General features: G+C 51.0%; 1 protein-coding gene across 5 annotated transcripts in view; it reads right to left on the bottom strand.

The window, feature by feature from the left end:
- The window catches only part of TMEM229B (transmembrane protein 229B), a 61,929-nt gene that overhangs the window by 9,883 nt on the left and 24,181 nt on the right, over positions 1–27,865 (bottom strand). For 2 of the 5 annotated variants that reach the window (XM_032135052.2, XM_058429349.1), the window contains exons 2-4: positions 23,021–23,193; positions 4,451–9,935; positions 92–3,241 (exon numbers count right to left, since the gene is read on the bottom strand). In XM_032135052.2, the coding sequence (XP_031990943.1) occupies positions 9,414–9,917 (504 nt within the window). In that variant the 5' untranslated portion in view covers positions 9,918–9,935; positions 23,021–23,193 and the 3' untranslated portion in view covers positions 92–3,241; positions 4,451–9,413. Of the gene's footprint in view, positions 1–91; positions 3,242–4,266; positions 9,936–23,020; positions 23,194–27,865 lie in introns of those variants that run through there. The other 3 variants (XM_058429350.1, XM_032135054.2, XM_032135050.2) reach the window with 3 other exon arrangements.

Raw genomic sequence — 27,865 nt, 5'->3', positions numbered from 1 at the left:
GCCTCAACAGGCCCAGCTCACAGAGGTTAGGGTGCATGATGTGGCACAGGGTGTGTGTGTGTGTGTGTGTGTGTGTGTGTGTGTGTGTGTGTGTGTGTGAGAGAGAGAGAGAGAGAGAGAGAGAGAGAGAGCAGCCCTGCATCTGCACCACCTGGCCTGGTGCAATCTACCCCAGGGTAGGAGTGCTTATGTAGCAGGTACAGAGAAAGTTTTGCCAAAACAAAACAGATCCGTATTTCCAGTCCCGCTGACCCCAATCCATGACCTCTGAGAGAACAGGATGGAGGCTAAGGGTACCTGGGACCCCAGGCTCTCCCTGCAGCCTACCCTGGCCTGTGCCCCCCTCCTCAGACTGGGGTTTCCTGGAAGGGGCTGGGTGAGGCCCCACAGGTCTTCCTTAAAAGCACTCCATCACCCTCTGTCCATCACATCCATCACCCTCTGTCCCCCTGTGCCCACCCTCCAGAGCCCTACAGGCTCTGACCCCTGCCTGCTTCTCTCACCCACATCCTGTACTCTTCCTCACCATGCTCCAGCTACACTAGCCTTTTATCTGTACCTCAGACTCCTCGAGCTCATTCCCGTCTTTGGCTCTTGTACCAGCTGTTTCCTCTGCACAAAACACTCTCCCCATACCTTCACAGGGGGACTCTCATCACGATCCAGACTTCAGACTAAATAGCATCTCTTCTGGCAGTCCTTTTGGGGCTACCCAGTCTAGAGAAGCTCCCTATTCATTTGCACACCACCCTGTTTTAATGTATCACGATCTGTTATTTTCGCAAGTTCTGTTCTCTGTGTGTTCTCAGCCTTCACACATGCTGTGCTTTCAACCTGGAGTGCCTGCTCTTCACCTCACCTCAAGCTTCACCCCCTGTCCTGGCTAAATCAGACACAGAAATATTTCCTGATCTCCCCTCCTAGATCTGGGTTAATCCCTCTTTCCCTAACAGTGAGCCATCGGAGTTGTCGGCACCCTGTAATTCCACTGAAGGCATCCTACAGCAAGGACACAGGAGTCTGCCTTGCTCCCTGCTGTGCCGCAGGCCTAGCACAGGGAGGCCCTGGTGCACAGCAGGTGAATGGATGACCAAAGTCAGCTGCGTTGACAACACTGGAAGAACATAGCCACTCTGCTGGTGACCGGCACACAGAGGGCTTCCAGGCGCCAGGGCTGGGTTTGTAAACTGAAGGCAGAGCGAGGGGAAGCTCCGCCGAGACAGAAACCAATGTTGCCAGCTTTAAGTGAGCTCATCAGTCTCCAGTTGGGCTAAGAGGAGAAAGAGTGTTCCAGGGAGAGGTAACATAGGGGCTGAAGGCCCAGAGGCAGTGAGCGGGAGCTGCAGGGAGAACTACAAGTCAGTCTCCCCGGATGGCACAGGGCTGGGGCAGAGGTGAGAAATGAGGCCAAACCACAAAGGGTTTGTAAGCCTCGCTAAGGCGTCGAGCTTGATCCTTAGGGTAATGGGAAATCATTAAAGAGTCTGAAGTAGGGAGTGAAATGGTCAGATCTGCATCTAAACAGAAACTTCACAACAGGTACAGGTATATCTTGGGATGCCTAAATCCTTGCGTTCCCGCCCAGATGACCACACACTGTGCTTCCAGCTCTCACTCCTCATGGAATTCCTAAGTGAGCACAAAATGCAAGGGCTTCAGCAGAAATCTGCTCCTCGACCCCCATACTGGGTTGAATGGTGGCCCACCCAAAAGATGTAGCCATGTCCAAGCCCCCAGAAGCTGTGAATGTTACCTTATTTTGAAAAGGGGTCTTTGCAGATGTAATTAAGGATCTTAAGATGAGATCATCCTGGATTACCTGGGTGGGCCCTACATGCAATGGCAAGTGTCTTTTTAAGAGACAGAAGAGGAGGAGGCCATGTGACCACAGTGGCAGAAATGGGAGTGATGCCGCCACAAGCCTAGGAAGCCAAGGATTGCCGGCAGCCACCAGGGACTGGAAGAGGCAAGGCCAGATCTTCCCCTAAAGCCTCAGAGGAGATGCCGCCTGCTGATGCCTTGATTTGACTTCTGCCTTCCAGAAGTGTGACAGAGCACAGTTCCATTATTTCGAGCTACTCATTTTGTGGTAATTTGTTACAGCAGTCCTAGGACACTAATACAATCCCATACTCTAACTAAGAAGCTTCAGCCCCAGGACCCTTCGCCATCTGGTAGACCCTTCTAAACCAGAAAACTTCCTCTCTGTTTAGAAGCTGTAATTGTGACAGAGGCAAAGAGCCAGACCATATCATCTGCGAATCTCCTTCTCTGTACTGTTGGGCACTAAAAGTCTACCTTTGCCCAAACCAAGAAAGTGTATTACCAGAATGAAACAATGGACGGATCAGTGGAGCTGGGTCTTTGGCCAAGGCCAGAAGACTCTAAGAGGGAAATGCTGGCAGGGCTCTGCAGGGATTAATGGTTTGGAAAGAGGGAGGAGGACAGTGAGTTGCTCTATGGTGGTGGGCACAGAAATGGCATGGATGGTTGTTGTCTAAATAGATTCCTAGCTTCAAGTTCCCAAAAGAGCCTGGGAACTGGTGTTCTGGAACACTCAGCCTGGCCCTTAGGGTGGGTTCGCTAAGACTCCACTTGTCAAGAGTTTCTTAAAGCACTCACTACGTGCTTGCTTTATTCGGCACTGTACCCAGCTAGGAACCTTGCAGGGCACAGTAAATGTCTGCATTTCTGGACAATAAGATTCCAGCCTGGGCCGGGCACAGTGGCTCACCCCTGTAATCTCAACACTTTGGGAGGCCAAGGTAGGCGGATCGCCTGAGGTCAGGAGTTCAAGACTAGCCTGGCCAACATGGCAAAACCCCATCTCTACTAAAAATACAAAATAATTAGCCAAGCATGGTGGCACAGGCCTGTAATCCCAGCTACTCAGGAGGCTGAGACAGGAGAATCACCTGAACTCAGGAGGTGGAGGTTGCAGTGAGCCGAGATCGCGCCACTGCACTCCAGCCTGGGCGACAGAGGGGGCCCAATCTCAAAAAAAAAAAAAAAAAAAAGATTCCAGCCTATCTCTGAAAGTATCAGAAATCAACCTATCAACCTTTGAGTGTGTGATAAGTGTCTCTTCCTGGAAGAATCCTTACCCAACCCTGTAGACAGCCAGGGTCCTCTGTTAGAGCTGCTTTTTTGGAGGATTGGTCAACGTTGTAATGTTATGGGCTTCCCTTCAACATCTTCAGCATCACAGGAACTAGCCTGGTCCTTGGCTCACTGCAGGCATCTAATAAGGAGTTGATGAGTTGAACAAGTCAGTTCTCAGTCCCATCTGGGTTTTCAGAAGGCACCAGCAGAAGGTTCTTATCTTGTTAGGAGAAAGGTTTCAGCTGGTAGTTTCAAACACTCTGAGGGCACTGACAGCCAGGGGCCCAGGTTTCATGCCAAGACAAGGAAATAGGATCAAAGAGAAAAGGCCCAGGGCAAAAAGAAGGCTGTGGGTGGGTAGGAGGGAGGGAGGGGAGAGCGTATCAAGGCTAAACTCAGCATTGGTAGAGGCCACAATTTCACAGCTCTCCTCCACTAGGCGGGACCTTGTGCCAATTGTCTTAAGTCTTGGCTAAGATGGCATTCTACACCTCCTTTCTTATAACTCCCTCTCTCTCCCTTCTCTCCCATTCCCAAACTTTTTAATTTAACTGCAAATAGCACCCACATGAGCTGGACTCAAAAGGCATCCAGAAACTCATCAAGTACAAAGGGGCATTGGACTCACCACAAATCCTGCCCCCTGTGGAAGGTCTCTGCTTATAGTGAACAAAAGAGTGTTTTGCAGAGACATGTGGTAAATCTGGGTGGCCAACTCTTTGCCAACAGACCTCTCCCATAAAACAGAGAAATAATGGTGACCATCTGAAATGGGCAGAAATGAGAGCATGCATGTGGGGCCTGAAGTTCAGTGCCTGGCCGCGGTCACAGTACTGGCAGTCTTGAGGCTAGCCTGGAAACCACAGCAGCTATTTCAATTTTTTTTTTTTTTTTTTTAGGTGGAGTCTTCCTCTGTCACCCAGGCTGGAGTGCAATGGTGCGATCTCGGCTCACTGCAGCCTCTGCCTCCTGGGTTCAAGCGATTCTCCTGCCTCAGCCTCCCAAGTAGCTGGGATTACAGGCATATGCTACCAAACCCAGCTAATTTTTGGATTTTTAGTAGAGATGGGGTTTCACCATGTTGGCCAGGCTGGTCTCTAACTCCTGACCTCAGGTGATCCACCCACCTCAGCCTCCCAAAGTGCTGGGATTATAGGCTTGAGCTACCACCACACCTGGCCAGTGTTTCAATTTTTAAGACCTGGCTCCTCTAACCTGCTGTATGAGGAATCAGTCACTCCCTTTTCCTCTGTTTCCCTCCCTTGGTTGTACCGGGGCAGTGTAAACATTGCAGCCTTCTGAGATAGGCACCCAGGAAGACCAGGCAAGACTATGGTCATGTACTCACTGTCAGTAAACATTAGGCTTTCACAAAGTCCAGGCAGACTTCAGAAGATGTGGCTGAAGTCCTTAGTGTTAGCTCTCCTGGGGCATTTCTTTCAACAGAGTGTTGTTCGTACCCTTTGGATTGGGTGAGGGAGGGGTGGAGGAGGTGAGGAAGGAAAGTGTCAAGAAAGGCAGGCGCCCACTGAGTACAGTAGGGAAGTAGCTGGCACTTTGGGAGGCCGAGGCGGGTGGATCACCTGAGGCCGGGGTTCGAGACCAGCCTGGTCAACATGGCAAAACCCTGTCTCTACTAAAAAATACAAAAATTAGCCGGGCCTGGTGGCATGCACCTGTAATCCCAGCTACTTGGGAGGCTGAGGTGGGAGAATCACCTAAACCTGGGAGGCGGAGGTTGCAGTGAGCCGGGATTGCACCACTGCACTCCAGTCTGGGTAATAGAGCGAGATTCTGTCTCAAAAATAATAATAATAATAATTTTTTTTTTTAAAAGGGTCTTGGGCCCCCTCAGTCTTCTCGCTCAGGGACCTGCCTCTTGCCTCTTCTCTGAAGCTCCATAAAGGAGACCCTGTTTCACTTTGCTTGCCTCTTTCTTTCTGTAAAATCTTGTTCTGAGAGAACTACCTTGTATATTTGTTTATGCTAACATGTAAATGACTGCTGGGGATTTATGCTAGCTCATTTTCATAAGGTAAAAAGCTTTCAGTCAAAGAAATGAAAACCTTCAAGTGAGGGAGGCAGAGGGCCCTCCCGACGATTTAGAAAGAACACTGTCTACTCCATCCAGAAAAGCAGTGGGTGTTCTATAATCCAGCTGTGACAGGGGGCCCATGCCATTTGCGTTTAGCTGAAATTACTGAGCAACTTCAAGACAGGGTCTCACTGTCACCCAGAGTACAGTGGTGCAATCATAGCTCACTGCAATCTCCAACTCCTGGGCTCATGTGATCCTCCTGATTCAGGCTCCTGAGTATTTGGAAATATAGGGGTGTGCCACCATGCCTGGCTTTTTTTTTTTTTTTTGTAGAGATGGTGGTCTCTGTATGTTGCCCAGGCTGGTCTCAAACTTCTGGGCTCAAGTAATCCTCCTGCTTCAGCCTCTCAAAGTGCTGGGATTACAGGTGTGAGCCACCATGCCCAGCCTGACTGAGCAACTTCTGAACCCTCCATCCTCTTCCTGGAAGGAGGAAAGTGGGCAGCGGCCTGGTGGTGATGGTGGGCAGACAGGGAAGCTCAATGGAGCAGAGGTACATAAAGGGGGAGAGATTACTCCCTCCAAATGCACTTCTCCGAAAAAACAGGGCTGCCAGAGAGGAGTGCAGAGCTGTTTTTTCGAAGCATGACTTTCAATGTAACATCACTTTCAAAGTAAAGGGCTCTGGCCTTCTATGTCTTTGGGGGTACCCTCAGCCACCCTGCTTGGTCCCTCCTGCCTCATGAGATGTCCCAGGTCATGGCTGGTGTTTCCAGGAGGAGCTCGTCTCCTGGGCAGCTGCAGCCAACCTGCAGTCAACCTGGATACTGCCTGGGATCCCCCTCTGCCTGGGAGCATGGCACCAAAGTAAGGCCTAGATCACATTATGCCACCTGAGAATTGGGGTCAGGGTGTGAATTCAGGTTACCAGAGAGTGTCAGAGCGGAGACAGCAAGAAGGATTGGCAGGGAGTGTCACTTGCCCCCTCCACGGGGCAGCCCCACCCAGCAGCCCTCTTGGTTCAGGAGGGCATGATGCCAGGGTGAAAAGGGCCTGGCCTCCAGGAGCCCCTGAGAAAGTGGCTCCAAAAGAGGAAAAACAGATGGGCCAGAGCCAGTCCTGGAACACAAACACCAGTATATTTTATGTGCACAAATGTGAAAAGGAAGAGACAGAGGGACCAACGGAGACACAGAGCAGGCAATGGGCACACAAACCAGTCGTGTTCCTTCTCAAGAGCTGCCCAACTGGGAGACAGTCCCACCCACCTCAAAGGCCCTTTAGCAGAGCTGGGGCCTGCAGCTCCTCCAGGTTTGGGTGGCCTCAGGGTGGAAGGCACTCTCCCTGCCATGGCTCCCCTAAGGGCTGGGCCTCTCACCTGTCTGCATCCCAGGGTGATGCCTGCACAGCCCAGGGCTTCATAAATGCAGGTTCTCATGAACTGACCCACTCAGCAGCTGCCTCCCCAGGAGACCCATGCAGAGTGAGGGACCAGGACAAAAGGGCTTCATGGGGACTCCCTAGGTATTATTGCTGTGAATAAGCATAGGCCATTGTGACTCAATGGCATTGAAGAGGGGACAGGGCACATGGGATGCCTAGCAGGCGTCAGAAGCAGTTCAACCATGCAGGGCAACACATTGCAATCTGTAACCAGAGATGCTGCCATGTCCAGTGGAGAGAGGCCCAGGACACCAGAGGTTCATGAACAGCCAGCAAACACTCCCCACCAGCACCCTTAATGCTTGGCAGGGCTGGGATTATTCCAAACTCTGAGTCCCTGGCCACTAAGGGATTGGGGCCGTGATACCCAAAAAAAGCAAGAGTTGAAGTGTGGGCTATCCCTGGTGAGATCTGAACCTGTAGATCCCGTGGTCAGGCCATGGGTTGTTGCCTTCCTTTGCTGGAGGTTTGATGCCTTATGAGGGGCAATTGGAGAAATGGGACACCTAGATGGAGCAGAAACACTATGCTGGATGTTGCCAGGCACACAGGCATACCCCCAGGACCTCCTGCACTTGGGAACTTATAGGACCCAGAGAGGAAATGGTGCCAGGGAATGCCCACAAGGCAACTTCTGGAGCAGCAAGACCTGGTGGGCCAACCAAGGACTTGCTCTGGCTGAGAATTATGGAGGCATCAACAAGCTGGCCACTGGACTCAGTTGTGGAATGCGAGTGTGAAGGTGGGTAGTGTGGTCTAGGGGCCCACATGGAAGGCCTCGAGGGGTGCTGGCAGACTAAGACAACATGGAGTTGGAGAGAGAACCAAGGAAACAATTGCCCAGAGAGAACAGGGAAGCCAGACAATATTCTCCTCCTGGAATTTTCTCCACCTATAGATGGAAAACAATCTACTCCCACCGGAAGCCTGATTCTCTGTAACCCCCAAAGCCCTGGAATTGGGGCCACAATAAAATCAAAAGGAGGGCTGGCCGCTGCAGAAAGTAGTTCATCCCTGGATTTGAGGAGCCTGCCCAGGAAATAGGCTAGGAAATACCCTTCGTTCTGCTCTGGACAGGGCTAACTGCAGAAAATCCTGCCAAAGGCAGAGTCTGCAAGCTTTTCTCCAGACCTAGGACACAACTGTGGCCCACCCCACCACGTCGTGCACCCCACCACACCCTGCACAGTATGGGCAGGGCAGCCAGCAGGGAAGACGACATTCTCTTCACAGGTGATACCGTCACTTTGTAATGATCCATAAAAAGGGGAAGGCTATTTCTACCTAAGAGTCCTAGTGTGGTCAAGAAGAGACCATGTACCATGGGATGGGCCACTTTCTAACAGACCCTTCCCCTTGAGGAGTGAGAGTCAGAGCCGGAAGTAGGCTGGAGTGAGTATTTCACCTGTCCACTGCCAGCAATGGACCTGTCACAGGACAAAGTGGGGCAGGGGAACCAAGGTGTCAATGCCCATGAGTGTGGCAGGATTAATACTTTTAATGAGTTTAAGGAGTAAGCTCAAAGGGTCAGCCTTGCTGGGAGGAGTTTAGGGAGAGGCGCAGCCCTGAGGTTCTGCTACCAGGGCTGAGGCTATGGCAGAACCAGAACTGATATCCTCCCACAAAGGAGGCTCCAAGGAGCCTTCTACAGCTGCAAGGTCCTCTCTTTCTTCCTCGCATTCTCCATCAGTCTCCAATGCTGGATACTTGGCTTCTCCATCCCATAGAAAGCTAGACTGCTCCGTTTTGGCTTGAAAATAAACCAGGCAGGGAATAGATGACCTAGAACTCTGCTTTTTCCCCACCGAACTGACTTGCCTCTAGGTCCCCACTGTGGATCCACAGGGCCTAACTCAGCCTGCCTGCGCATTGGAGGGGATCATTTGTTCTCAGCTGAGCCACTGAGAAGGGAGCACTGCCACAGCCCACTAGACCGGGGGTAGGGAGGTGTAACTCAGGAACTCCCCAGGCATCAGGCCAGCCGGAACAGTGGAGGGAAGGGCTGCAAGGGGGTGGCGGTTGGGGGTGTCTCAGGGCTCCATCTCCGGCAGCTCCTGCGCTGGCTAGGGAGCTGGCGGGGGCAGGTGTGGTGACCGACGTGAATAAAGAGCCGCTAGTGGTAAAGGCTTTGAAAACAAGACAGAAAAGGGGGAAACGCCACCGAACACACGGGGATTGAAACCTCCAAAAGCCCAAGGTTGGTGGGAATCCAGCACCACGGGGGCCCCAGAAGGCCAAGGGAGCAGCGCAGGGCCCTGGGGGAGGGGAGAGGAGCCAAGGGAGGGTCTCCCAGCCCTTGCAGACCAGCGTTGCTGCCACGCAGCCTCCTGGCTGTCCAGTCTCTCCTCGGCTGCAGCTCAGCAGGCCCCTGGGGAGGTATTGGTTGCAAGCAAGCACCTGAATATTGCCTAATGGAACCAGCCAAAGCTCAACTAAATCCAGATCAGAGGGAGGGAGGTCAGGCCTTGCCTCCCACCTGCGGCCCCATTCTCATTGTCCCTTAGCCAGGACAGGGCCTGCTGCTTCCAAAGTCAACTACATAGTCCATCGCTGCTCAGCCACAGGCCTCCTGGCACCAACCCCTGAGCTGGGCCACGATCCATGGACCCTTCCCAATGTCCCTCTGCTGCCTCCACACCCCATTCCCCAACACCTGACCAAGGCCCCCCAACACCGGCCCCTGCGGAGGTTAGGGGGCTCTGTGTGCCCTACAAGGCTGAGGCTTGGCCGGAGCAGGGCTTTTGCTGCATGGATGGGGCAACCTCACCAGCTTGGTCTCTTTGTCCATGAGTTCCATGAGAGATCCCCAGGCCCCCCACCCGCTTCCTACTCAGTCAGTCTTGACGTGGCCGTTGGCCAGGGCTAGGGCGCCGCTGGGCTCCCCGGGCTCAGCGTCCTTGTCGAAGCGGAGGCGGAGGGTGTTGCGGATGATGAACTGCTCCATGATGAGGGCCCCGCAGAACCAGGGCACGGCGTACTCCAGGGTGATGAGGCCCATGAAGTCAAAGTCGAACTGGGAGTAGTCCCAGGGGCAGGCGTTGAACTGGCGCAGGATGAAGCCGGTGGTGAACTCCCACAGGTAGGTCCAGAGCGTGTAGATGAGGCAGCGCAGGAGCAGCGGGCAGCGGCCGCGCAGCCGCAGGTACATGCGCTCCACGATGAGGATGGAGGTGCCGTAGATGAAGAGGGCCCACACGCTTGTGACCCCAGGGAACTTCCAGTTCAAGTTCACCACAAACTCCCAGGCCGCCGTGAACATCACCTCGCAGAAGTAGCCGTGGATGGCGTACAGGTACCAGCGGGACAGCGCCGTCAGGGGCTCGGCAGAGGCCATGGCGCCGACTGGGGCTGGCTGCGGGGGGCACAAGAGAGACAGGTGAGGGCCGGGCGCGGTGGGTCACGCCTGTAATCCCAGCGCTTTGGGAGGCCAAGGCAGGCGGATCACTTGAGGTCAGGAGTTCCAAACCAGCCTGCCCATCATGGTGAAACCCCGTCTCTACTAAAAATACAAAAATTAGCCGGGCGTGGTGGCCCGCTCCTGTAATCCCAGCTACTTGGGAAGCTGAGACAGGAGAATCACTTGAACCCGCAAGGCAGAGGTTGCAGTGAGCCAAGATTGCGCCACTGCACTCCAGCCTGGGCGACAGAGTGAGACTCTGCCTCCAAAAAAACAAAACAACAACAACAACAAAACAGAGCAAAGAACAGAATAACCCACCCACCCCACAGACTTCTCTGCAACTCTGCCCAAATGCTACTTAGAGGGAGGTGTCTGTACTCCCTACAGCTTTTTTGGATTATTTGTGGTCAGTTGAAGAGTCGGCTGGCCTGGTCCACCAATCAGCCCCATTTCTAGACTACTTGCTGATTTCTCAGCAGGCCTATCCACTGGGGACCCCATTTCTTCCTCCACTTCTTCTCAAACAGTTCTATGTCACTCATATTTCTGAGATGTAAGTGACTCATCACATTTGTCCTTGTGTGTGTGCATGCCACTTTTTAACCATGTTTAAGTGTACAATTCAGTGGTCTTAAGTACATTCACATTGTTGTGCAACTATCACCACCAACCATCTCCAGAACTTTTTCATTGTCCCAAACAGAAACTTTCTACCCATTAAATACAAACTCCCATTCCCCATACCCTCAGCCCCTGGCAACCACTATTCTATTTTCTGTCTCTATGAATTTGACTACTCTGGGTGCCTCATATAAGTGGAATCATACAAACATTGTCCTTTTGTGACTGGCTTAGCATAACTGGCTTAGCTTTTACTTAGCCTAACGTCTTTAAGGTTCATCCATGTTGCAGCACATGTCAGAATTTCCTTCTTTTTTTTTTTTTTTTTTTTTTGAGACAGAGTCTCGCTCTCTCATCCAGGCTGGAGTGCAGTGGCGCTATCTTGGCTCACTGCAACCTCTGCACCCTGGGTTCAAGCGATTCTCCTGCCTCAGACTCCTGAGTAGCTGGGACTACAGGCGCATGCTGCCATGACCGGCTAATTTTTGTATTTTAGTAGAGACAGGGTTTCACCATGTTGTCGAGGCTGGTCACAAACCCCTGAGCTCAGGCGATCCTCCCGCCTTGGCCTCCCAGACCGTTAGGATTACAGGCGTGAGCCACTGCGCCGGGCCAGAATTTCCTTCCTTTTAAAGGCAGAATCATATTCCATTGTATATATCACCATATTTTGTTTATCCATTCATCCATTGATGGACACCTGGGTTGCTTCTACCTTTTGGCTACTGAGAATAAGGTTGCTATGAACACGGGTGTACAAAGGTCTGTCTGAGTCCCTGCCTTCAACTCTTTCAAGTACATATGCAGACGTGGAAATACTGGATCATATGGTAATTCTATAGTTAACTTCCTGAGGAACCACTGTGCTGTTTTCCACAGTGGCCACACCATTCTACATTCCCCATCAGCAATGTACAAGGCTTCCAATTTCTCCACATCCGCCCCAAACACTTGTTATTTTCTGTTTTGTTTTTATAATGGCCATCCTAATGGGTGTGAGGTGGTTCTCTCATTGTGGTCACATTTGTCTTTGCTCCATTAAATGGGGTTTTGGTGTTTGGTTTCAGTGTTGAGGGGAAACCAATGGATTGACACAGGAAAGAGTCCTCCCCAGTCCTTCTGGCTCCTTTCCCCTCCCCTCTTTTAAACCCCACCAGTCTTCAAGGCCCGGCTCCCATGCTGCTTCTCTCTACTTCCTCCTCGCCCTCCACCAGCAACTGTCCCATTATCAGGTGCCACCCCAATGGCTTTTTGAGGTATGTGCTCTTATGATCCAACTAGCCTGTGAACTCCTTGAGGACAGTGACTGTTTCACAGGCTGGTGCTTTGTGGTCTTGACGCAGGCCTTTCCTGGGCAGGCCCTCTCTAAATGATATGTCCTGTTCATGTGGAGGGAGGTGTGGGACTGCATCAAAAATGGGAAGGTAGGGCTTGAGAATATAAATCCCAGCTCTGCCAGCTGCTAATGGCTTCACATCTCTGTCAATCCCCTCTCCAAGGTGGGAGAAGAGACAGAGGTTAAGGAAATGACATCTGTAGTAGGCACACCTGTCTGGGAATTCCAGCCTCACATTTCAGCTGAAATAGGCCTGGTCACATTAATACCTGCCCATCCTTGTGCATTGCTCTGTGGTCTTCCAAGCACTTCATTCACATTTTGTCATGGTTCTTACATAATTAAGATTCAGGCTGGGCACGGTGGCTCACACCTGTAATCCCAGAACTGTGGGAGGCCGAGGCGGGTGGATCACCTGAGGTCAGGAGTTCGAGACCAGCCTGGCCAACATGGTGAAACCCTGTCTCTACTAAAAATACAAAAATTAGCCGGCTGTGGTGGCACACGCCTGTAGTCTCAGCTACTTGGGAGGCTGAGGCAGGAGAATTGCTTGAACCCAAGAGGCGGAGGTTGCAGTGAGCCAAGATCGTGCCACTGCACTCCAGCCTGGGCAACAGAGCAAGACTTCGTCTCCAAAAATAAATAAATAAGTAAATAAATAAATAAATAAAATAAAAAAGATTCATGTGAAGGCCAGAAAATTTTACTCCCATTTTTTTTGGAGTGAGACAGTTAGAGCTCAGAGAGGGGACATCATTTGCCCCATATCCCAGAGCCAGTAAATGGCAGAGCTGAGACTAGAACCAATATCTCTTGCTTTCTACTTCAAAACTCATCCCCTGCACATGACTGCCCATCTCTTAGACATACGTAGCAAATGTCACTCCCCTGCTCAAAAATGCTCGATAGCGGCTGGGCCCAGTGGCTCATGCCTGTAATCCCAGCACTTTGGGAGGCGGAGATGGGCGGATCACCTGAGGTCAGGAGTTCGAGACCAGCCTGACCAATATGATGAAACCCTGTCTCTACTAAAAATACAAAAAAACAATGGATGGGTAGGTATTAATATGACCAGGCCTGCTTCAGCTGAAATGTGGTGGCATGCGCCTGTTATCCCAGCTACTTGGGAGGCTGAGACAGGAGAACCACTTGAACCTGGGAGGTGGAGGTTGCAGTGAGTTGGGATCGCACCATTGCACTCCAGCCTGGACAACAAGAGCGAAACTTCATCTCAAAAAAAAAAAAATGTTCGACAGCTCCCTATTTCCTAATGAAACACAACAGCATCCTTGGCCTGCCATTCAAGATTCTTCATGACCTTGCTCCGATTGACATCTTCAGCCTTTTCCTCACAATCCAACTCTTCCTTTCTTTCATCTCCATGCCTTTGCGGGTCCTATTCATTCTGTTAGGCGTGCCTTTCTTCTCTCACTTCCGTGAGTATAAACCAGCTTACAGGTTACCTTCAGAACAAAATCTCTTTCATTCCCCCAGGTCCCAAGTCCTCTCTTCCTCTTCTGAATTTCTACAGCACTTACTCTGTCTCACTCCCTTTGCTACAGGTTATTTTCTGTTATATTATACTGAGAATTTCGGTCCCCAGCCAGACCTCTTTCCTGTGTGCTGCACCTATAGTTCCTGCTCTTCCCTAGACAGCTCCCCCTAATGTCCCACAGGCATCCCCAACTCCTTTCCTAAATCAAACCCATGGGCAGGTGTGGTGGCTCATGCCTGTAATCCTAGCACTTTGGGAGGCAGAGGCAGAAGGATCGCTCAAGCCCAGAACTCTTGAGTTCAAGACCAGCCTAGACAATGCAGTGAGACCCTGTCTCTAAAAAATAAATAAAATCAAACCCATTGTCTTTTCCCCAAAACCTGTTTCTCTCCTAAGACCCCCACCCCAATTAATGGCACCACCATGCACCCAGTTAGAACCAGAGGTCTTGAAGTCTGTCTGGCTTCCTCTGCCACATCCTCACTCTAACATGAGTTCCTGAGAGTGAGGGCCTTGCCTGCCTGGTTCAGCACAGTATTCCCAGTGCCTGGCACAAAGCCCAGCACACAGTAAGCATTCAAGACAAGAATAAAGACATTTCTTAGTTAGCAATTGCCATATAACAAATCATCCCAAAACCCTGGCCTAAAACAACTACCGTCTACTATTACAGCTCATGTATCTGTGGTTGGCAGATGGCTGGGGCAGTGTAGCTCCACTCCACCTGTCTCTCATCCTCCTCCGGGGCCCAGTGGACTTGCCTGGGCATATTCTTCTCATGGCAAGGACAGAGGCACAAAGCTGAGCAAGCCCAGCTGCACAAGTGTGGTTCAAGACCCTAGTTAAGCCATGCCCACCAACATCCCACTGGCCAAGGGAAAGCCACCAAGTCAGCTACTAACTCCCACCCTTACCACCTCTTAAATATCTTTGGGATCCATCCCCTCCTCTTCATTACTCTTATTGCTGCCACTGCTCTGGTTCACGCCCTCATCATGTCTCACCTGGATGACTCCAAAGGTCTCCCAGCTTTGCCTTCTTCCTTCTAATTCACTCATCACAGGATGAAAGAGTGTGTAGAAAAAATGCAACCTTTCTAAAATGCAAATCCGATGTTTCTCGCCACTTGAAGCCCATGAGTGCATCTTCAACATCTACAGAGTAAATAAAGCTGAAACCCCTGGGGACAGCTGGCAAAGCCCTTCACAACTTGTCCCTGCCTCCAATCCTGTCCTCCAGATCTCTACCTTGCTGTTTTTGCTACCTGGGCCCCACCCAGGGCCGGTGAACCCTCCTTTAAGACCCAGCTCCACCTCTGTGAGGACTTTCCTAAGCACCCTGACTCCAGAGCTGTCTGCCCACTTCTGCACCCTCCCTTCTCTGTGGTAATAGTGAGTACTCTGCTTCACTGGATTCATCTGAACGCCAGCACCAGCAGCCTCCTGAGGAATACTTGTTTAAGATAGTGGTAAGAGAAAAAAGCAGGATTCAAAACTGAATATTCAACCTAACTCCGATTCTGCAAAGGCATGCGTATGTGCACATATACAAAAAAATTAAACAACAATCATCTCTGGATGGTGATATCATATGTGATTTTTTTCTTTGTATTTTTCTGCATACTTTTTTTTCCTAACAAGTATGTATAACTCTTATAAAACTAAAATTTCATCTTAAAAAATGCTTATGGAGGCTGGACACGGTGGCTCACGCCTGTAACCCAACACTTTGGGAGGCCGAGGTGGGTGGATCGTGAGGTCAGGAGTTCAAGACCAGCCTGGCCAACATGGTGAAATCCTGTCTCTACTAAAAGTACAAAAATTAGCTGGGCGTGATGGTGTATGCCTGTAATCCCAGCTACTCGGGAGGCTGAGGCAGAAGAATTGCTTGAACCGGGATCCGGGAGGTGGAGGTAGCAGTGAGTGAGATCATGCCACTGCACTCCAGCCTGGGCTACAGAGCAAGATTCTGTCTCAAAAAAAAAAAAAAAAAAAAAAAAATGCTTGTGGAAGCTGGGTGCAGTGGCTCATGCCTGTAATCCCAGCACTTTGGGAGGCCGAGGCGGGTAGATTACCTGAGGTCAGGAGTTCGAGACCAGCCTGGCCAACATGGTGAACCCACATCCCTACTAAAAATACAAAAATTAGCCGGGCATGGTGGCATGCGCCTGTAATCCCAGGTACTCGGGAGGCTGAGGCAGGAGAATCGCTTAAACCTGGGAGGCGGAGGTTGCCGTGAGCCAAGATAACGCCACTGCACTCTAGCCTAGGTGACAGAGTGAGACTCTGTCTCAAAAATAAAAAAAAAATGCTTGTGGAATGAATATGTATTCACCATATTCATACCTTGTGTATAGAAGGTGTTCAATGAATTTACTAAGCAAATGAACCCAAAGAATCCTGAAGTCACGTAAAATTATTGCAGGCTCTTCCCTCCTGGGTCATCCAACAACAAACCATGCCTCACAGGTCTCAATATGGCCAGCTGGTTAAGTTCAGGGACCCCAGATGATCCTAACTGCCTGGGTTGGAATCCTGGCTGATGCTTTCCACCTGCGAGACCTGATGGATGCTGCCCAACCACCCTGTGCCTCAGGGTCCTTGTAGGTAAAGTGAGGATAACAGAAGTAATGACCACAGAAGGCTGTTGTGAGGATGAATGAACTAGTACATATACACTACTTAAAATACAGCTAAGGCTCCAGAAAGGGCAGCCGTCATTTCTGGCACAGAGCCAGGCCTCTGGACAGCCCCTCCTGCTTTTACGCCACCTCCTACCCTATGCAGGGTCACTGTGCCCTGCTCTCGGCAGCCTCCAGGCAGCCCTTCCTGTCAAGCAGGTTAGGTCTTCATCGCAACCCTGAGCACCAAGCTAGCGAGCCAAGAAATCGGGTGGCAATAATAACCCCACATACGGCCCTCAGGAGAACAAAACTCCCACAGACATCCGGGGAGAGTGAAGGTGAGCCTCCAGCTTCCCTGTGGCTACCAAGGGATGAATGGAAGAAGAAGGGTGTCAGAGCCAGCCCGAGGGGCAGACTTGAAACGATAGTAGAATGAAAGGGGCACAGCCTCTCACCCCCTCACTTTATCTTATACCTCCTACCCCCAGGCAGGAGAGAACAGATCTAGGCTCCAGGGCAACACACTGAGGCGGACTGAGGGGCTGAGACAGATGGCACAGCACAGGGATGTGGAGACCTCTGGACCTCCTACGCTGACTCAGGCCCCATGACCTGCACATATCCCCCTGGCTCTTCCAACCCCCAGGGCCTGGGCTGAAGGAAGGGGAACCTCACGGGGCTCTCCTGCAGCAGCCTGACATGACTGTGTGGATCTCATCACTCGGGCCAGACCCCAGCCTTGAGGTGACTTTAAACCTTGCTCTTCTTGCCCCTGATCTCTCTGGGATGCCCCAGAACGGTTTCCCAGCTGGTAACAGATGGGAGGGTCCAGTCTCTTCCCCAACCCCAGCAGGTAACTTGGGAGAGTCAGACCCCCAAACCCTCGGAGCAGAAGCAAGAAGAAAGGGGTAGCTGTCAAAGGGAGAGAGAAACCTAGGGTCAGAGACAGCAAGTTGCTGAACAGAAGAGAGGACGGAGTTCATGCCTGTAGTCCCAGCAATTTTGGAGGATGAGGTGGGGGAATAGCTTAAGGCCAGGAGTTCGAGACCAGCCTAGGCAACATAGCGAGACCACCATCTCTATAAAACGAAAAAAAAGTAGCCTGGTTTGATGTGGTGTGCCTGTAGTCCCAGACACTAAGGCAGGGGGATCCCTTGAGTTCAAGAGTTTGAGGCTACAGTGAGCTATGATTGTGACACTGCACTCCAGCATGGACAATGAGCAAGACCCTGTCTCTTAAAAAAGAAAGAAAGAAAAAGAAGCAAGATGGGAGAGAGAGAAACAGGGTGTGCCCCAAGCCCAGATTCTGTTTCTGGGCAGCAGGAAGCCATGGGTAGTAGATGGAGGGGAAGCACACCATGGCAATGTCAGACAGTGTCCGAGGGCGGAACTAGGAGAACATAGCTGGTCCATGCAAGACCAGCAGGGGAAATGAAAGACCTGCGTCAGGGCAGAAGATGGGGTTGAAGAGAAAGGAATAGGAGACAGTGTCATTGGCTGAGGTGGCAGCTCCCAGTGTGGTGGGGAAGATGATAATATTAGAGGCTGGGCATTGACTTGGATGCGTTTTCAGAACCCCACTCTCCAAACCCATTTCTAATCAGCACAGGAGCTGTGCTTAACTTTGAGATAGGACAGGCTCACCCACCCGATACAGGGCCTGACAGGCCCATATTCCCTGCCCCGGCCTCTACCCACCTGACTCCCTTTACCCCTAGGCCCCTTCCACTAGCTCCTTGCTCAGCCCTGGGATCAGAGCCCCGGGAAAGCCTGCTGCAGGAAAAACCGGCAGCTCAGGGGACCTTGGCTTCTTTCTCCTGGTGACAAACAAAACTGTCCTGAGACCTGTGACATGAAGATAGGACAGCCCAGGAACAGAAAATCAGGGTGGATTGAAGAGGAGGAGAGTGTGAGCAAGGTTGAATGCAGGAGGACAGAATTTGGAGAGCAAAGGACAGCTTCACAAGCAGGGTTTGACTGAACAACACTCACATCCAAGAGTCCTCATACCTGATGAAAGGGCCTGGGCAAACAGGGTCCCAGCGAAGGGCCAGGACTCAAGGTGACTTGTGAGGGCTGGGAACTACCCCTCCAAAGGAACAGGTGATGGGGAAGGGGAAGGGGAGCTGGCTTTCAGAGCCCTGCTCACTAAGAGCATCTCACCGGCTGCTCTCCGAGCCTGCTGTTCCACAGGGTGGCGGGGGAGAAGGCCAGCAGTTGAGAGGGGTAAAGAGGCTGCCATAAAAGTCTAAGACAGGCTAAAGGCAAATCCAGATGGAATAACTGCCATTGGTTTTGTCAAAAACTCCCATCTTGATTCAGGGGGCTAAGGTGCCACAACACAGTGACTCTGGGAATTTTTGTCCAGAGAAGCATCTGGCCAGAAAATCAGGATTCCCCTCCCATGCAACCGGGCTGGGAAGGCCTTCCGCTTTCACTCCACTCACTTCCCAAGCTTCACTCCCCATCCCCAGGCACCCCCATCACTACAGTTCCATGTTCTGGGGAGACCCACAGCCCTTCTAGGAGACCCCTCAGGGCAAGGCAGTGGGGGACAGCTTCAGGAGCCCCTGGGTGGCTCTGTGCTGAAGGTGAGTGGCTTCGATGAGGAAAGGGCAGAAACCTCCCTGAACCTCCCCTGTTGTCATCAGGTTAGCAGGAAGGAAAACAGGGCTTGCTCAGGGCCAGAAGGGAAGCAAGTGGAGGGAAACTCCTGTAGCCACTGGCTGGTGTACATGCCGCAGACTTCCACCCTCTTGCTGTGGGCACCCCCCAAGGAAAACCCCTGGGATTAGTGATACTGCAGGCCTTGATGAAGTCCTCCCTCCACTCCCAAGTCACAATAATAATAATAACCAGGTGCTCTTCTCAGTATTTCTATGTATTAACTCAAAAAATTCTCAAGCCCATTTTACAGATGGGGAAAGTGAGGCAGAAAGAGGCTACATTCTTTTTTTGTTTGTTTGTTTTTTGGTTTTTTAGATGGAGTCTCACTCTGTCACCCAGGCTGGAGTGCAGTGGCGTGAACTTGGCTCACTGCAAGTGAGCCCAGGTTCAAGCAATTCTCATGCCTCAGCCTCCCAAGAGGCTGGGATTACAGGTTCCTGCAACCACACCCAGCTAATTTTTGTATTTTTAGTAGAGACGAGGATTCACCATGTTGGCCAGGCTGGTCTTGAACTCCTGACCTCAAGTGATCTGCCTGCCTCGGCCTCCCAAAGTGCTGGGATTGTAGGCATGAGCCACCACACCTGGCCGAGCCTACATACTAATAACTATAAAAGGCAAGGCTGGGATTCAAACTCCACAAATCTGGCTCCAGAGTCTTTGCTCCTAATCAGCACACTGCACTGCCCCCGAGGCTGACTACAGGCTCCTCTGAGGGCACTACTATTTTCTGAGTTCCTGCTTCTGGAAGGCTGGGACGGTATGTGGAGAGACAACAGGAAGCAAGGAGAAGGTTGTGAACTTCTAGGTGGATCATTAACAAACCTCCCAACTGGCTGTCAGAGTTCCTAAAGGCTCCCAGCCTGTTCCTCAGGATCCACACAGAGGCCCTCCAGGGTCAAAGGTGACGGTCACAGGACCATGACAGCAACCAACCCGCAGGCCTCAAGGCATGCGTCATTCAAAGGCCCCTCACCAGGACACACACAACCCAGAGGCCTCCTGACTGCCAGCCCACCCCAGTGCTCCTGGGAGTCTCAGATGGCCCAGCCTGCCATGGAGACACCAGCCAAGAGCAGGGACCAGCTGCCCAGAGGAGCAACAGCCAGCATGTCAGGAGCAGCAGTCCGAACACAGAGGATTTCAGGGGGCCTCAGATCCCAAGCAAACCCCAGCAGGAGGCAGGGCAGGGTGAGTGGGCTTGGGGGATGGAATCAGTTCTGGCACAGAGGTCCCTGGGGATCAAGAAGTGAAGGGCGCCCTGCACAGGGGGGCTGGCAGGCTGGCATCCCAGACCTGTATGTGGCTGCCTTGCTGTTACCATTCAGATCTCAGCTCAGCTGTCGTATCTCAGGGACTTTTGATTCCCCAGTCCAAAATAGCTCTCTGTCACTCACACCATTCCATTTTATTTTCTACATAGCACTTTTACTTTCTGATATGTTACTACTTATTTATGGTCTGTCTCTCCTCAACTAGAATGAAAGCTTCATGAGGGCAGGGGCGCTGTCTTGTTCATTGCTGTGTAATCAGTGCCTAGAGTGGTGCCTGGCAATAATACCTAGTAATACTTGTGGAATGAATGGACAGATGAATGGGCCCAAACAGGCCCAGGCCCTTAAACACTGATGAGGGCAGGTATAAACAGCTAGCTGCCTCAGTCTCTCTTCCCTCCTTTCTTGAGAAATACAGCCTTCTAAAATGTTTAATTCTAGCATTTAATTTTTTCTAATTGTAAAAGCAACATGTGCTCACAGCTGAAATTTAAACATTACAGAATGACACAGAAAGCAAAAGTTCCCTGTAATCACACATCTTAGAGAAAGTCACTATTAATGGTACGTTGTGTAGTCATCCAGATTCAATTTTATCTTTTAAAAAGCCAATCCATGCATCATAGAAAAAGCATTCATAGGCCAGGCGTGGGGGCTCACACCTGTAATCCCAGCATTTTGGGAGGCTGAGGCGGGAGGACTGCTTGAGCCCAGGAGTTTGAGACCAGCCTGGGCAACATAGTGAGACCTCACTTCTAATAAAGAAAAAAAAAGAAAAAGCATTCATAATTCTGAACTAACAGCGATTACCATTTCTCCTTTGCAATATTTTCCTATGTGTGTATTTTACAAGTCACCATAATATACTTATTCTGCAACCTGCCATTTTTACTTGTCATGACTACTTTTCCAAGTTGTCATATAGCCTCTGTGCTCATTATTATCATGGCTGTGTAATATTCCAGCAAGTGGAAAACTGTAATTTACTTAACCTGGATGTCCAAAGGGAAGAGTTGTTTCCCATTTCTACTACTACAGATGAGATAACGAGAATTACCTTTAGTGCCTGTAATGGAATAATGCAGCCCTTTTCTTCTCTGGTACTATTTCCTAATAAGATATCTTAATGGATAATTCCAGAAGGGGAATCACTGAACCAAACGGTACAACAGCCTTAAGGCTGATGGCATAAATTGCTCTGGGGAGATGTGTCTCCCATCTGAGTCACCACATTCCCACAGAGGCATCCATGGCCATCTCTTTACCCCCAACCCCCCTCCTACAGTCTAGGCTTGCTCACACCACACTGGCTACAAATCAACTCAAGAACACACTTCCTGAAAAACACTCCAGTCAAACTGACTTTGCAAGCCCAGGCTGAGTGGAAAACAGATTCTGGCCCTGAATTATAAACTCTCAACTAGGAGAGTCAAGATCTACCTAAAGTGGAAACAGACCTGATTACCCCTTTTCTACTCCCTGCGAATTCCTGCATGGAATCTGAAGCTCTGGGCTCCCATCGACCAGCCTGGGAACTCCGAAAAAAGCTTGTCTGTTCAAGATTGCAAAAGCCCAGCTCTGCCTGCCATGCCTTCTGGGGAGCTTCCTTCCTGCAGGTCTCTGATCCCACCAGGCTAGGGCCCTGCACAGACATAACAGCCTTCAGGCCAGACAGGCCTCTGGGGGTTGGGAAAGCAGCCAATTGTCATTTTTTAAGGCATCATCAAGGAAAAGCCAGGGGCTGAGGCTGGAAAGAAAGGTCTGTGAGGACAGGCAGAGCTGTGCAGTTAGGAGCCTCTCACCCTACCTCGAGCTTGTCTTGCTGAGGAAGAGATGCTGCTGCTGACATGTGGCAAAAGCAAGAGGACCTGCTCCTCCAGATCCCGTGGTGGTCACTCTTATGGCAGCTAAGGCTCACAAATCCCCCCACCTCCCAGGGCCCTGGATGCCCTACTCCGGGCCTCCTAGACCAGCACCACATGCATTGCTCATGGCTTCCGGGCAAAGTCCAGTCCCAGGTGATGCACGGTCCTCACTGCACAGATCTGAAGCCTGACGGCCAAACTAGATGCTGTTTCCCAGGTGTGGGTGCTTGCTTCACTCACGCCAGCCAATCTGAATGATATGATTTGGCTGTGTCTCCACCCAAATCTCTTCTTGAATTTCCACATGTTGTGGGAGGAACTGGGTGGGAGGTAATTGAATCATGGGGCCAGGTCTTTCTCGTGCTATTCTCTTGATAGTGAATAAGTCTCATGAGATCTGATGGGTTTTTGTTTTGTTTTGTTTTGTTTTGTTTTGAGACAGAGTCTTGCTCTGTTGCCAGGCTGGGGTGCAATGGCACTATCTTGGCTCACTGCAACCCCTGCCTCCCAGGATCAAGCGATTCTCCTGCCTCAGCCTCCTGAGTAGCTGGGACCACAGGCACATGCCACAACACCCAGCTGATTTTTGTATTTTTAGTACAGATGGGGTTTCACCATGTTGGCCAGGATGGTCTCAATCTGTTGACCTTGTGATCTGCCCACCTCAGCCTCCCAAAGTGCTCGGATTACAGGCATGAGCCACTGTGCCCGGATGATCTGATGGTTTTATAAGGGGGAGTTTCCCTGCACAAGCTCTCTCTCTTTGCCTGCCACCATCCTTGTAAGATGTGACTTGCTTCTCCTTGCCTTCCACCATGATTGTGAGGCTTCCCCAGACATGTGGAATTAACCCTCTTTTTCTGTATACATTTTCCAGTCTTAGGTATGTCTTTATCAGCAGCATGAAAACGAACTAATACACTGGGTCTGGCCTGGTTTTTAGAGGCCACGTGGCCATAAGACGGCTCCAGCATGTGATGGCCCAATATTTTGCTTGACATTCCCTTCCCACTGCAGAACTGCAGCCCTGTGACAGGACCTTGGATGGGGAACAGACTCAGAACTAGAACCTCCAGACTCGTGCCCATGCTGATGAGGTGCCGAGCAGGCAAGATCACTGGGCTGGTGATCCCCTGGGTGCTTGTAACATACTCACTTATCACACCCTTGAGTGTGCAGCTCACAACAGACATCAGGATCACTGTCCAGGAGTGTCCTGGGTTAACCTTGGTTGGCTGGGCCTCAGTGCCATTCTCAGCAATGTAGGCAAGCATCAGCCCTAGGACTCAGCTGATCCTTGGCTGAGGGGCTGGCAACTTCCATGTGTCCCTGGGAATAAAAGAGGAGGCTTTTATTAGCTTAAACTGCCCCCAGCAGATCCAAAGTAAACAGTGCAAGGGCCTGGGCTCTGGGCTCAGCACCAGACACTCATCCCACCCTGGCCACCAGGGCCCCCTCCTGGAACCTGCCCCCTCCTCTTTGCATCCAGTTTGCTCAGGTCTAATTAATCCAGCCACAAGAGTCTGGGATGGTCCTGGACAATCCACATGTCGGGGGTTAGGACTTAGGGCTTCTTGCCTGAATGTGTGAACACTTGTGAATCTGAGAGGGGATATAATTTTAGAATCCAGCTCCATTCTCATTCAGCTTCAAATTACACTCTTACCTTCACCCTGTAGTGGGTACATCTGTTCTCAAGGGCGGTCAGAACCTCATGGAAGGCAGACAATGTAGGACATTTGTTTCAGCACTTTGAAAGCAGAGAACAACCACTCGTGCAGAAAAACAAAATGTGTGCTAAACCTTTCTATGTACAATTCTACCTCTCTAATATTAATTCTACCTCTCTAATATTTATTCAACTCATTTTCTTATTTTACCATTATTATGGTTGAGGCCCTTCCTATGAACATCAGTAACCAGCTACAAGCTAATACAAATCTTACTTTATAATGCCCTTTGCCATGTACTTTAAAAAAAAAAAAATCAAGTAGAGACAGGTCTTGCTATGTTGACCAGGCTGGTCTCAAGCTCTTGGCCAACCCTCACACCTCAGCCTCGCAAAGTGCTAGGATTATAGGCGTGAGCCACTGTGCCTGGCCAGCCATGTACACATTTTTAATACTATCCCTAAGACTTGACTATTTAATGGAGATTCCAACATTTTTTGTTTTAATATGAAAGTGCTAAAGCTTCCCTGAAAACCCCCTGGATACAGCACCATCTGCATATGCCCAAGGACAGCACTCAGGACCAGCATGGCCCTCTGGGACAGCCCAGCCACTCAGAAGCTGAGAACAGTATGTGGCTGGGGGTGGGAGCTGGCACCCCCCTGTGGATGACCAGGCAGGATGGACCAGAGGCGCTGGTCTGTGCTGATGCCCACGTCCACCTTCCCCCCTCCCCTCTGACGCCCAGGCTCTCTGAGTAGAGGCCACTTGGGCCCTTGCTCAAGCAGACAACCTGTGAGGCAGCCAGGCAGCCAAGGAGAAGTGAAAGGGCAGGAGTGGGGGACCTGAAACTCACTGTATGGTGTGGTTTTGGGGGGTGCTCCCCTGGGTCTCCCCTCGGGGCCTCTGCACTGAGAGCATCACAGTGGGCTGCTGTGCTCAGCCTTGCCTTGCTGTGCTCAGCTCCTTCACAAACAGGACCCTCCAACCCTCCCTGATCTGTCCATCTTTCCTGCTTCTCCCAGCCTGCCGGATGGCGGACAGGGGTCACCTTGACACGTACCTATCACCTTGAGGAAAAGGCTTTAACGGGGCATGTCCGAACCCTCTGGGACTCCCTCTCCACCAGCACCACAAGGACCATGTGCCTGGGGAGTTCAATCCCACCTGTGGAGACTTCTCCCCAGCCTAGGCCCTCAGCCACATCCACGACACAAGTCAGAACTAAAACAGAAACAGAAACCAAAGACCACATCCTGCCGGCACAGCCTGCGGGTTACTGCAGCCAGCTCTGGGAGCCTACTGCCTGCTGGGGTGCAGCCCTGGCAGATGAAGCCCCAGCACTCAGAAAGGCTCCTTTTGAGGGCAGCGTCCCACCAGACACCTCCCGCTTCCTGGTCTGCAGGCTTTTTCCCCAGGAAAAACTTAGCTGCAGGGAGGACGAGATGATGTTGCACCTCTTCCTCCAAGTGCATAAGCTGTCCCTAGGCCTCACTGACACTCCCTATCCCCCCAGAGTAGGTCCCAGGGGACAGAGGACATGAGGCTCCTTTGAGGACTGCAGGACCTGAACCAGAGGTTCTTGGAGCATATGAATGAAGGATGAGCCCTTATAGCAACTAACATATGGATAGAACTTAGATCATCTCTCATGATTTTCTCAGGCTCCTGAGGGGCAGGAAGGGCAGAAATGGTCACCTCTATTTTAGAAATGAAAACACAGAGGGTTCAGGACATTAAGAGATTTGGACAAATCCAAACATTTGATTCAAATCCCAGTCCTCAGCCTCCAGAATCAGCCTGTCCCCATACGATGTGCCTTCGAACTGCTTCCCACCCAAATCTCATCCTTAAGGCACACATCTGCATGCAAGGGTCTTCAAGTCAGTGTAATCTACTTAGTCTGTTCCGAGTAAGCTGCTTATTTTGCAAACTTATAGCTGAGTTTGTCCATGCAGCTTCTGGTCAATATGCCAGAGACATTGCTGGGAGCGTGAAGAAGCAGAGACCACTGGCCTGTTTCAAGCCCTGTCATCTCTCCTGCCCTCCTCTGCAGCCACCATTCTGACTCCTTCTTCCAGACCCTGCTCCCTCCTCACTCCTTTGCAATGCCATCCCACAGCCTCCAGGTCATTCCATCACTGATGTTCCCAGGGGGATCTGACCATCCTTCAACTGAAACATGTCATCCCATCTTAAAATTATTTCTATGTGTCTGTTTCCCCAACCACGTTATGAATTTCTTGAGATCATAAAATTTCTGCTGGATGGATGGACAGGCAAGGTGGAGAAGGGCCCAGCTACATTTAAATTCTTGGGCGACTGAAACATCCAATGTTACTAATCAAACATAGCAATGTCTTGTGTTTTTCTCTAATTTATAGGCCACCATCACAGATGGGCCGTACATGTTGGTTTACTACAGGCAAGGCTGTCTCTGCAGGTGAAGGAAGCAAGGAGTGTGCTCACTCTCCTTTCTCCCATCTCCAGGAGCCATTGCACCAGCAGAGAATGAAGAGAGGCAGAGTGGGCGGCCTGGGTTTGCACAATACAGAAGACATGTCCAACATCACACAAGGAAGACTGGGGCAGGAACAGACCGTTCCAGGCATCAGGGGAGATACTGCAGGCTCTTACGTGGGCAAGGGGCCAAGCGCAGGTTCAGGTCAGAGAATAACAACTCCTGTTCTGTTATTTCTACAATGTGCTGGCACTCTCAAGAGCCACATCAGTTTTCATGCACGTAGGATCCACTTCCCAAAGAGGCTACCGGCAGGAAATTCCCTTTGTACCGTTTTCTCTCCTTTCCTATAACTATTTAAGGTAAGCTGGGCTTGCAGGATTGAGTCTCTGTTTCTCTGACCAGAACCGAAAAACCAGATCTGTCTCCCTGGCCCCTCATCATCTCCTTAGCCTGGAACCTAACACTGGAGCCAGAAAGCATGCAGGCAAACACTACCTCTGCTTTTTTACCCCCACTCTCCTTTTCCTTAACACTCCCCAAATTTCCCTGTAAAGGAAAAAGAGTTTGTTCCTTCTGCTCTCACACTCAAAGCAGAACACTTCTGTGACCAGATATGGGGTGGGCATGGAGGAGGTCCCCCACACCAAACATTTCTCCAGCAGACACCAGCTGGGTCTTCTACAGTTCATTTAAACTCTGATGCTATCTATCCTGAGATAGCAGCAGATCCCACATTTTGAGGGCTCAGTCCCACAAGACTGCCCCCACTTCAGATGCCAGTCACAAGTAGATCATCACCTATACTTCTGAACAATTGGTTACAAACCAGGGTTCCCATGACCCCCTCCTTGGGTTCTATTAATTTGCTAGGATGGCTCACAGAACCCCGGGAAACACTTACCTTTACTGACTTATTACAAAGGGTGCAGATGAACAGCCAGGTGGAGAGATGAATAGGGTGAGGTATTGGGGGTCACCCACCAGCACCGCCACATGTTCAGCCACCCAGAAACCTATCAAATCTTGTTCAAGAGTTTTCATGTAGCTTGATCTCCACCCTCCCACACCTTTCTTGGAGGTTGGAGGGTGGGGCCAAATGTTCTAATCCTCTAAGCATTTGGTCTTTCTGGTGACTGGCTCCATCCTGAGGCTGTCTAGCCCCTCCACCACCCCACCACTTCCCCAGTAACTTCATTAGCATAAACTCAGGTGTTATCGAAGATGCTTATTATGAATAACAAAAGACATTCATTTCACTCAGGAAATTTCAAGGGTTTTAGGAGCTCTATGACAGGGACCTGGGACAAAGACCGAATACATTTCTTATTACACCACACTCTGACCTAGGTGCCCACAAAGTATAGAAGATGCCTAAAGGCCCACTGGGGAGCCCTCTGGTTACTCAAAGCCCCCTGTTCTTCCCACGTGACTCAGAACAACCACTTTTACTTATCCTAGAGTAAGAAAAGCCCTGAGCACAAATGGATCTGGTAACTTCCTACACCAAGGAGGGGCCAAGCTCAACTATAAAAGCAATCAGTATTCCAGATCCCCTGAGGGGAAAGCCTGTGTCTGTCCAGCTCCCCCAGGAAGCAAGGAGAGGCCCAGGCCGTGGGAGCCTGCCTGGCATGGGGAAGGTGCATGGAGATGGGAGCCAGGCCCCAACCCCACGGGGCCCTGTCCTTCCCCTCTGTGCCCCTTGCTCTGAGCTTGGAAGCTGCATTGCCCCGCCTGCCCAACGTCTCACCCCACTGTCTTCTGTCTCACTTGGAGGCCACCTGTCCTTTTCCTCTCCTCTCCCCCTTCCTCCTCCCCATCTAGCCCACTCTATCTCACACGCCCCTCTCAAAGTCCCCCACTGAGCAAA

The sequence above is a fragment of the Hylobates moloch genome, unplaced genomic scaffold (assembly GCF_009828535.3).
Source record: "Hylobates moloch isolate HMO894 unplaced genomic scaffold, HMol_V3 SCAFFOLD_16, whole genome shotgun sequence".
In the NCBI taxonomy this organism is placed as follows: domain Eukaryota; kingdom Metazoa; phylum Chordata; class Mammalia; order Primates; family Hylobatidae; genus Hylobates; species Hylobates moloch.
This window is presented reverse-complemented; position numbering and strand designations above follow the sequence as displayed.